Source organism: Homalodisca vitripennis, chromosome 5 (genome assembly GCF_021130785.1).
Source record: "Homalodisca vitripennis isolate AUS2020 chromosome 5, UT_GWSS_2.1, whole genome shotgun sequence".
Taxonomy (NCBI): Eukaryota; Metazoa; Arthropoda; class Insecta; order Hemiptera; family Cicadellidae; genus Homalodisca; species Homalodisca vitripennis.
Genome location: NC_060211.1, coordinates 37,030,173 through 37,042,371, shown reverse-complemented (window position 1 = coordinate 37,042,371; position 12,199 = coordinate 37,030,173). Strand labels below are relative to the sequence as shown.

The following is a 12,199-nucleotide window of genomic DNA, read 5'->3' as shown; positions in this document are numbered from 1 at the left end:
TGTAATATTGTAAGAAAACTGTGATTTAATTATAAAATCATCGTTGCCTTCGCGAAAGATTGATGGCTAAGCATTATGATACAAAGATTCAGATTTAAATATGGTTCATTTAATTACTGTCATATTTCATTTTCATATGAAATTAACCTATTATTAGTTGAGCAATATCGATTCCTTGGAAGGATACCAGTATGTGTTTATGTGTCACAGAACACCACTGGAAAAAAATTGAGACATAGACATGAAATTTTGCAAGGATCTTAATTTCTACATAGGTAACATCATGGTTGTTGCTTTTTCTCTATGGAATTTGGCTAATAGTAGAATCTTCCACGCATGTGATATCTCCAACAGAATTTGAGCTGCAGATATGTAAACTTCAACTACGCTTATGAACATAACTATACATTTTATTCTAGCTTCACATAAAGCTCAGTTGAGGCTACGCGGCATGTAGTCTGGCATACTAAGAACTTTTAGTAAATATATTAATTACACATAAATGATATACTCTAGGGTAGTGAAATACCTGTTTGTCTCCAACCAAATATTTTGTTTTTCAAAAGGAAGTAGCTGAGGAAATGTCCTGTATGAATACATTTAAACGTATATGGTTATCTGCATGACTTAAGAAGTGACAGGATATTTCAGATGGGTAAGCGTGAGTAATTCAAGTTACCTTTTCTTGAGATCCTCTGGATAAGCATCTCTGGAGCAAACTAGTGTCTCATATAACGTAGCTGCGGCAGAAAAAGTTAATTCAATGTCAATATTGAGTTAGCTCCAGTTCACCTACCTCTTAGTACCGCGTTGATCGACCGTGTTTAGAGATTGTGTCTAAAACATCGTAGTTCACTCAATTGTACACCTGATGAGAAAAAGTTCTTCACCTCGATTACCCTTTACTTTGTATTCATGGTGAATTTGATGTCAAAACGATATAAAGATTTAACTTTGAGCTTCTTCATCACCTACTTATTTTGGATCTCTTCAGATGATCATGACCCCAGATTCTAGGAGTCAAGTATTCGTCAGCGCAAAATTCCAAATTGATTTAATGTACAGTATTGACATTGAATCAACCCTTCCCACAATAGCTGCGTTATGTACTGTATAGGTCTACTGGCAGATATAAACAATCCAGGTATAAATTCTTCAGAGTTTATTAAACTGAGTCGCTAGCTTCAATTTATCAATAATTTTAGTGTGTTGACTAAACCACCCCTAAAATCACATTGGGGCATTGGGGTGGTTTAGGTGGTGATTGATATTTTTCGAACCCTTTTCTTAATAATAATTGCGGAATTACTCGCAAAAAAGTAGTGTGGTTTTTAGCTGACAACGCTGATAACATGATAGTGCATATTTTTAGTGAAAAGCACTTACCAAACCAAGAGGCCTGCGTAGAGTTCATGGACAGTCCTGTTTCGGAGTTGAGTAGAGCAGCAATGACGATGGTAGGAACTCCTACCATCATGCCAAGCTCTAATAGTAATGTGCTCTGAGCACATGTAGCCAGCACCTGGAACAAAATGGTTTTATTACAATAGTATTCGGTGTGAGTTCACTGAGTTCATGAAAAGGTTTTTAACGACAGTTTGATAGAGATCACTTCGAAAACTTACCTTATTAGGAAGTTTTTAAAAATTTATCTTGAAATTTCGAAAATTTCAGGGTGATAAAATTACTACTACTGATTTTCAAGATCTTCTCTATACTATGGATTCTATGGCCTTCAGTTTTCCTAGAGTTTGTGCTCCTATTTACCATTTAGCCTAGAACTTACCCTGTAAAGGGCTTAGGATCTCTCATTCTCAGGGTTCACCTTGAACCGAGTCTCTTCACTTACTCGCTTCCGCAACTAGTTTTCCAATAATGTCCGTGCAATGACGTACTTCATTAGGTATTATTGGGTAATTACTATCGCATCCAGGTTTTTGGGCCTTTTTAATCTAAATATTGCAGGCCTGGTGTTCCTCTGTCCTAATTCTGTATCCCATCGCCTAAATACTTCTCTTCGACTCTTTAGTTACACAACTAATTCACGATGGAAAGTCTTGTTGAGTGTCTGTAACTAAATTAACAATACATCTCAACTATTCAACGTGTATAGGTTCGGAATTCGTGGATTCCATTTTGAGTTGATATGTATATTCAACAAAAATAACATAGTTATATTTATAAAAAGACTAAAAGTTTATAGATCAATTAGATCATGAAATCATCCCTTCTAAGAAAATGAATAAAAATCTGCTGATTACATTTTTTAATAAAGATAGTTTGAAATTATTAGGGGTTTTTGGGCCTTATGTTGTACAATTAATCTAAAACATTGTAATTATTTCTGTTTTGAAAAATATATATACCATGGAATAGTAAAATAAAGGTATAACCGATAGTAGAATGCCATTTGGTCAGTGGAACTCCCTACATCATTCCCGTTTGCTCAATCCCCAAACTGTTCTCTTACCCATTTTGGTGGCATAAGAAAGAAATAGAAGAAACTGGCATTACAAAGACTTAGGAACATTATGCCGTATCTAATTCCTGAATCGAATAAGCCACTGTAACCCAGCCGGAGAGTTTTCTAGGAGACGAGTGAAGATAGTTATATCATCGCAAGAATTGCTGAATTAAGCTGCTTTAGGAGATAGTTTACGTGAGAGTCCCATTTTAGACTATAATCTAAGTGGAATCGAAGAATTTAGTGAAATTAATACGGTTTAAAGAGTGAAATGAAGACGAAAATTATATGAAAGACAGCGTAGTTTTGGAGTGAAACCCCAGGAGTCGACTGATTCGTATGGATTTTAATTGGTGCATCTAAACAATGAAGAAGTCGGTCGGAATTTAAAAAAAAACTTGTGGGAGAAAACTTGATAATTACTGCAATTATTAAAAACGTATTAAAAATTGGTAAAATTCCAGTGAGGCTGGCAGGATGTAGTAATATTGCACATTTATATAACCCAAAGTTGTGTAACATTGCAGATCTGTATATGTTGCATTACCGTATGCACATTCATCGTTTGCATCTTAATAATGTACCTTGTCTTATACTTTGGCCTTGGGGAATTCCTTTCTCCAAAGGTCTAGCTGAAGCTTACGTAATGTTAATTTACGTCATGGTAGTTCTAATACCAAGTATAATATAGGCATGCTGCTTTAAAGATGTTACTGTACCAGTAGACACTTTGTTAAATACTAAGCACTTTTATAAGAGTAATATGATTCCAAACCTTCTTCTTGCTTTTTTTAGGGAATGCCAACCTGGCCCTTGCCTTGTAATGCTAAAAGAGGGGCGATCGGTTTTTTGTAAAATCTATATAGGAAGTAAACTTTTCTGTCCCACCTAGGAGGTTGTAGAGGCCATATAGTCTGATCCAAAGTGGCCACTAAGCCATTAAATCTTTTACCCATAAGGAAAGAAAACCGAACGAACAAGATAATTAATATGAGATTCCCGGGTTACATATTCCACATTGGAAGTGTGAATTGCATTATAATTTGTTGGCTGCAGTTAACTTTTCATAGTGAGATTGAAATAACTCAATATGTTACCATTGTTACCAACATTCAGACCCTTTGTAAACTGGAAAACCTAGATGATATTCTTGACACCAGACGCGTAAATGTAAACAAAACACTAGCTCTCTTGTAGTTTAAAGTACTTACGAAGTAACGAAGTTTTATTACTTTTATATACTGTATACATAATGAGGATAGGATTTTTGAAATTTTCCATCGTTACACGTTACAATAAATACTTACACACATCTCGTATTACAACGATGCCAAACATCCGTTGTATCATATTTCAAATTGAGTTGGGAAATTTTAATGCTGACATGCATTATAGTTGCATAATTATGTCTGAAATATTTCCTACTTTATACTTTAACTGAGATATAGCCAAGCATGAAACACAGTCTAATAAAGATATTGTAATTTATATATCTCTATTATTTCCGCATAGATTTTACATTTGCTATGATAAATATCAGTTACTTTATGCCTAGAACCTATTTTATAGAATTTAGTACCTAAATATCTTTGCTACTCTAGAATTTGTAAGCATCAATTATTCGTGCCAGCTTTTGTAATTCAATTTTTATAAACATAAGTTACTATATTTTTACAACACTATTGTGTTGAATTTACGGTCCAAAATACTTTACTGTTTTATAATTCGTTATTTATGCATGACTTACAGGACTTGATAAACAATAGTTACCAGTGCTTGCATAATATTTTGAATAACTTAACCTACTTTGATGTCTTAGAATCTACAAATCCCTGTTATTTATATAGGAATTGTGGCTGCGTTCAGCAAAAAACATATTATTTTGTTAGAAATTATTGTCTAAACCCTTTGCTGTTAGAAATTTATAAATTTCCTTTATTTATCCAACACTTGCTGTGTAATTTTACAAATATAAGTTTCTACATTTATACAGCATTATTGCATAAGACCGTATAAAGCAATTTACTGTTTAATAATTTATTCTGATATTTACTAAATATTTTGAATAATTTTGATTTAACGCTTATCCTACTTTTAGGTTTTATAATTTATAAATCCCCTTTATTTCGGCAGGGCTTTTAGTTTTTTTTTTTTCTAAAAATCAGTTACAATATTTCACAGTACTATTTTTCATAGTTTATCACCTACATTATTCCGATTTTCTTGTTGAGAAGAACAATCGTGTGCGTGTTTTAACATAGAAGTGGGCCTGCAATATTTATACCAATAAATTCTGGCGTTGCAGATTGAAAATCAACATAATTAGTACTTTAGTACAAGCCTAATGTACCATGGACGTATTATGACTGTGAAGAGCCATTTTGAGCCACACATTAGGCAAGTGTGCAGAGTAAGCATTATACGGCAGCCGTTTAGCTTGATGCTCGCGTTGCGATTACAGTAATTTACTACAGTGCAAAGTGGCATAATGAAGTCCTATTTAACCTTACAATCGTCTATTAAGTAGCATTTCTTTGGTTCAGTTACGTTTCGGGCTTCTAGATGAAAATATTTTTCATATGCCTAAAATAGGTCTAAGATTATTTCGTTATCGTTAAAAGGTTCATTAATCATTGTGGTAACAGGCAAAGTTTAGAGACTGAAATTAATTAATGCGTGATAACCTCCTTGTATCAATGAGTGATGAAGGCCAAAATGTTTTATTTCTGTTATTTCTGTAGAATTCCATATTGAAGCTTGTTTACTAAGATTTTCCAAAACAGATGTTTCACTTAATACATTAAGTCTAACTGTCGGTGAATTTGTCTATTGAAGTGTGTTAAAAATATAAGTAATTAACTGAAGAAGGAATTAACGAGTTAATTTCTTGCAAACCTGTAAAAAGAATATACTTTATAGTGACTCTTTCTAATCAAGTACAGTCTTTTAGATGTCTATTGAACGTGTTAAGTAGAACTACTAATTAAGTTAAAATAAGGAGCATTTCTATGCATAAAGATAAAAATACGAGTTATCATACCAGTAGATAATAAATCAATATTTGTGTCCATTTTGTATTCTTTCAAGAGACGATAACAATTCGTTCACGAACTGGCTTTTGTAATGAAAAGAATAGCTAAGAGAGAAAAGTTTATACCATTCTTTGAGAAAACCCCTTTCATGCCTGCTGCTGCCAAGCTCAGCACATGACAGCTATAAATAGAGGAATGATATAAGGACCCAAGTTACTTCGTAACACGGAGGGGTACAGAAAGAGTAAGTAGAGGGCTCTATTCTTGGAAATTTACTTTTTTGATAGTGGATTTGGCGAGTATTGGCGAGAGGGACTAAAGTAGAAATTTTTGATGATCAGAATAAGATTGGGTGTTAGCTTTTGCTATAATGACACCACAAATACTGAAGTGAGCAACAGAAAATATTCTTCACGTTAAAACCGGTAGGTTTGACGGCCTTACTTGATAAAACGCTTTTTAAGTATACTATTTAATTATTCGTGCCCGGCTATAGATGGACCAAATGGCAATGCTAATTCAACTGATTAAGTTGACGCGAGGATGTCTAGCCTTTGGTTACGTATTAAAGCCGTCGAGAAGAGCTAGATTAACCTTCATCCCCAAAGCTAGAATAAAAGATAATAATCAATCTAAGTACTTTCAACCAATCTATCTAAATTAGGGTAGCGAGTCCACTCTGTTTGAGCTCATTGGAACAACTAGAACCATTGGGAAGTAAAGAAACGGCAATTTGCGCCTTTCTGAATATAATTGCTTTTGACAACACTGATACAACCGAGGAGCGTTGAGACAAAGGAAAAACACGTTATCCAAATGAACACTTCTGGTGCAGTCTGCAAGAAGATTTTATGTTGAGTTTGGGAGGAAACATTACCCTACAAGAAGAGGCAGCCACCACGGAGGAGTGTTGTAAAACTTGCTTTGGAGCTTGTTTTTAAATGAGCTGCTTCGAAAGGTTAACCATAAAAGTTCTCACCTCTTTGAGTATTTAAATGAAATCGACGTCATGGTTTGAGATAGATTCGAGAAAATCCTCTTTGGCCTGGACTAAATGGTTTAATTGTCTCAAAAAAGTTATCCACACACTTATTAGGAACTTAGGCAAAAATTCAGGATGTTTAAAGGAAAACTAAAGGAAAGCAAAAACAAACAAAAAATATATCTTTGAAGCAGTAATCCCGGTATGAAACAAGCCAAGAATAAGGAATTCAAGATCTCTTGAGACAACTCAAGATCTAAGATCTGAGTAGAGAAAAGAAGCTTATCGCAAGCGGTAGGTCGGTAGGTTAGGTTGCTAAGAGTTTTAACTGACTTCCTTAGGGAATCAAAAGATCAATGAATACTTCAGGAAGTTTGTTTTGAGAAAGAATAGTATCTGCAGATTCTATTAAGATGGGTAAGATCAATTCTGTCGTCTATTGGGGAAATAATATCGGGGCATATCATATCACATTGAAGTAGAAGAGCTTCCCGGTCTTGTATTAATGCCAAATGTGTTCAGATTCCTTTAGGACCTCCTGGAAAACCTAATATAGTTGGCATTTTGCTTAGTAAGATAGAGTTGAGTGAGCACGATTTACTGATTAGGTCTCGTTGACTCACTGCAATACACAATATACAATATACAGGTATATTATTTTTTAAATAACAACAAGTAAAGTTAGGTAAAAAAACTAGGTTATTATGGCCCATTTAATTGTGTATGTAATGTAGTTGCAAGAACAAAAACATATAAATTTTGTTTCTATTTTAATTTTATAGAAAGAAATATTTAGAAATTTCTAACCCACTCGATCCTCCCCCCTCCCACAAATCGATTGCGAATATATTAGGTCCTGCGTACGTAATAGTGTTTGGGTCGAGTTACAGACAAATACTGGAAACACTGTCAGGAAAAAATTTACTGTAGGAAATAAAAAAATTAATGACTTGTATACATAATCGTAATAGTTATTTTTTAACATTTATTTTATTTTAAGCATTCATTTTCTGAGCGATGTTACTTGGAGTAGTAATTGTAAGAGAGATTGTTAAATGGGTTTTTAAGTTTCGTAATACAATGTTGTAAGAGCGTAATTATAGATAAGAATATGGTGTTACGTTTCATTTTCACTTAAGATAAGATTACAATAAAGATTTATGACTCTCAAAAACAATCCAACTCAGAAAACATTGTTTTCAGGAACATTATGTCAGAAAGTTGCACTTATGGTTATTTTTCATTTTAAATGCAGTAAGATATAGATAACATGTGCTCCAAAAGGGACAACCGATTTGTATTTTTGTATGAGTTAGTATTGTTCTACGCCAAACTTTGATTGGTTCGTTTCTGGTATGACATTGCCCTCAAATTTCGAGATAATGGGATTATTAGGGCAGATCAATGTGCCAACTTACTGCAAATTACATGAGGAAGTACTATCCGCTACCCACCATGACTGGAAAATCCTGGAAGAGAGATAACATCCTATTCTTCTAAGGTAACATGATATACTGTTTGCTATCACTCATGGTGGATGTATCATGGGATCTCGGCAGAAGGCGGGCTTATCCTTAATCTTATCAATTCCGAATATCCGGCGCTGTGAAAAATTTGTAAATGTTCAATTGCAATGGAAGTCTTCCTCATCTTCTCAATTAAAGATATTCTATTCAAAAGTCATGTTTAACCTCTGATAGTTCGCAGCTTCCTGTGTTTTGTAAAACAACGATCAGATGTCGGTTTCCATAAGCCGATGCTGTATGGGGCAGCCAAATACAAGTTTTAGCACAAAATTAAAGATCATTTATACATTTTGTAAAGTATGGTTTATATATTTTAAATTTACCATAACCCCTTATAGATTAACTTATCAGTGAGAAGGATAGAGATGGATTACCTGTGGAAGAGCTGTCCGAAACGTGCTAACTCGCCAAATGTCAGAGTCTGATTTCAATTCCCGCTGGGTTCCCGGACCATCACCGCAGGAACTGGAGTCCGTACTACTGCAATAGATAAGGATTATTAACGTTTTCAATTCAAAATTAAAGTTTACTAGTGAAAATATATTTCTATTTCACTAGGTACAACAGTGCTGATTTCAAATTTTTTAGAGTTTTAAGTATAGATTAGTCAAGTAAGAGAAACTTTACACTGAAACTACTAAAAAGAGTGATGAGAATAACGTGATAGTAATGTTGAATAACAATACAATTGTCAAAGTCACTGTTAGAATAAAAAATTACTTCTAATAAAATATAGGTTATTGTAATAAAAATGTCTAAAAAGGAAAAAAATCAAAATAACTGTTCAGAAAACATTAAGAAATGATAGGCTTCAGTTTTAATCATGTATTTATTATTCCTTATATAGTCATGTGCCAACACAGTTATACATCTTTGAATATTATTTTTAGATTTGATAAAATATTTTTTTATTTATTTATACTTTCCAGACTAATTACTTTAGCTATATTAACGAACGCATGTAAAATAGAAAGTTACATATAATAATAAAGAGCGTATTCATTCGTTTATTCTTTCAAACGTATGTATGAACAGACTGAACTCTTGGAATCTGGAGCCAGTTTGTCTGAAGAGATCGAAAAATGTAGGTGACTAAGAAGCTCAAGACAAGTTCTTTGCTCGATTCAAAATTATTGACACATAGACTACAAAATGTAGTGTAATCTAAGTGAAAAGGAATTTTCGATGTCTCATCAGGTGCACAATTGAGTGCACTACGATGTTTTAGACATAATCCTAAAGCAGTGTGGAACAACTGAGATTTTTACACATAAAGTAACTATAATATACTGGACGATTCAATGTAAATTTTGAGTTATGTGTATCCGATATAGCTGCAGTATGTGTACTTATGAATAATAAAACAATAAAAAGGTGATAATAGGATCTGCTGGAATTAAATTAATACTAATCTCTAAACATTCCCACAAGAAGTACACATTGATGGGCAAGCAGGTGTATGTTGCATATTTGCTGTCTTTTTTGCCACATGCGGTTGGCTGCATAATTCGACCGGTCTAAGAATGTTGCTCAGTGAAGTGATCGCTTGAATGCATGTGGGTAGATCTATAGAGTAGGAGGAGGATGTCCGGACAGCCCTGCAATCCACTGGAGCAGAACAAGATCAACAGTATGCCCGTATAAATAACTATGCTAAAGACCTTGCTAATGAGACAAGGGCCGATAGGAACTTGATGGTGTAGTACTTGTCACTCGCAATGACGATAGAAAGACGAGACCTTCCATGATTTCATTCCAGTTCCTTGCCAAGATACTTTTATGAGTGTTCCAACTGCTGATTTGTGCTCAAAAATCTGACGCACCATCTGATTACCAGAGCGTAATACCGAAACCTTCGCTAGAACTTTAGTTATGTATTTATACACAAAATCAGTTCACGTACATAATATACTTTAAGATCATTGACCCTTCTAATGTTGCATTAATTATTTTTCCTGTGAATCCTAGTATGTACTTTTTTGTAGTATGTCTTTTTAGGAAATTAATATGTGGTAACCATTAGTAGGATCTCCACACACGGCACAATCTTTACAGACTTAAACATACAGTTGTGCCGTTATAGTTCGTTAACGGAACAAATCCTGTAAAAAACACTTCATTAAAGTAATTAGTTATTCATTAGAGGCGATTCCATTTCTCTTAAAATTGATGGATCATGCCACGAAGATTCGTTGCTCGCAGTTTGTTGGGCCAGACAGTTTGCACCTTGTATAGAGTCGTCATATACCGTTTGCTGCTTCTTTTGATTGGTCACGATATTTTTATGCTTAGAAAGCATTAGTTTTCCCTATGTTGGTAAGGCTGTATTGTTATGGTAATTCTATAATTATTATGACGTCTACGTCATATTGGGTTGTACTGTACAACTATTACAGTGTAAAAACTCGTTATAGGAACGTTGGGTTGTAATCTTATTGTGCATCCGAAGCTGTATTAAGCTAAATATTTGTTAGAAAGTGATAATTCATCTTAGGCACTGTCCTATTATATTTTTATAGAACGCTATAGTTCATCCTAGTTAGAAAATTTATCCTACGTAGTGTAAGGCCGTTCATTTATTAGAACGCGACAATTTATTCAACGCCGTAGCCTTGTTATTAAAATTTTTGTTAGAACGCTATAATTTGTTCTACGCTGTGCCACATTGTATTTTTTGTGCCGCAATATTTCATCCTAGGACGTATTAGGATGTATTTTAGTTCCAAAGTGACAGTTCATTCTATGCGATGTTGATTTAAATGTTTGTTAGAACTGTATCGACTAAGAAAATAGGACTAATTTGTCCTAAGCTGTATCGCATTGTATTTTCTGGAACACGATAGTTCATCCTACGTCAGGTTAGGCTGTATTTTAGTTCGTAGGCGATAGTTCATCCTACACAGTGCCGAGTGCGTCTTTGTCGCGACGCAGTCTTTCATCCTACGTCGTGTTGGGATGTACTCGTATCTTTGCAAGCGGCAGTTCATCCTGTGCCGTGCGGGAGCGTCTTTGTTGGGATATAATATTTCATTTCATACCATGGCAGGTTAAATGTTTGTTGGGCCGACTGTATCTCTATGAGGACGCAGACATAAATACGTACCGTCGTATGTTTATTATTACAGTTCTTACGGGAAATGTCGGGAACAGACTATTCCGTTTTCCTCAATTAATAGTCATCGAGGTGATACCAGTAGAATAAAATACTACTATTCCATGATTTTCAATAAGTATAAAAAATATACAGTAATTTTGGGAATGCATATTAAGAATTGAATGAATAGAGTATTGTCAATAATTCTTCATTTGGCTAAGAGTCGTGTGTTAAATCTAAACCTAAATAATAGTTTTCGATTCTCACTTGGAGCTTTTTATTTTCGCAGTGAACGAAACTGGATTTGAAACTATATTAAATTCTTACAAAAATCCGCTTAATGCAATTGTTACGATTATTTTGATGACCTGGACACCGAGGTAACCTCTGTACCACCGTGTCAGCGAAGTGCAGACTGCTTTTGTCAACTCTGCATTGTCTTGTGCAGCGCAGGTTTCAGCATTCCTACCGATTATTCATCAGCTGGGTCACATAGCGTTAAGTAAGAAAATAGGCATTTGGGTTTTGAATTTCTTCATTGATTATTCGATCAATAGTAATACATTTAACGTGAATTATTAATGCTTGTAAATATAGAACGCTGTGTTGAAATAATCAAGGGTGCTTTTAATGGTGCTACTTTATTTTTCCAGATCTAAAGTATACAGGAATATTTTTTTGGTGGAGGAAATAGTTTTAACAACAACCAGAAGGGGTTAGAAAGGCGAAGAAGGCCCTATCTGTCACTATCCATAATGGAAGGATAATTTTTTTATAACCCTTATACTTGTTCATTATCATAAATAACGATTTAATCATTGTTATAAAATTAACGTTATACAATCTCAATGGTTTGTGTAAACATAAAGTTTTCACGAGTTAAAGGCATTTAAAAGTGTATTAAATTGCAGAATAAACCTATAAAACATTCAATTTAAGAAGAAACAAGTACAGACGATCCTTGCTCTTCATTATTAGCAAAATAATTTTTGTTTTTAAGAACTTAAAGACTCTCTTAAATTCATGTCATTATATATTTGTAAACAGTTACTCTTGATAGAAAGGTCATGGGGACTTAAAAGGTGGCACATACTATATATA

At 34.1% G+C, this 12,199-nt stretch overlaps 1 protein-coding gene across 2 annotated transcripts in view; it reads right to left on the bottom strand.

Moving 5' to 3' along the window:
- Positions 1-12,199, bottom strand: part of LOC124362003 (facilitated trehalose transporter Tret1-2 homolog) — a 49,574-nt gene that overhangs the window by 31,031 nt on the left and 6,344 nt on the right. The window contains exons 2-3 of one of the 2 annotated variants that reach the window (XM_046816135.1): positions 8,379-8,484; positions 1,387-1,522 (exon numbers count right to left, since the gene is read on the bottom strand). In XM_046816135.1, coding sequence (XP_046672091.1) covers positions 1,387-1,522; positions 8,379-8,484 — 242 coding nt within the window. The remainder of the gene's footprint in view (positions 1-1,386; positions 1,523-8,378; positions 8,485-12,199) is intronic. The other variant, XM_046816136.1, reaches the window with a different exon arrangement.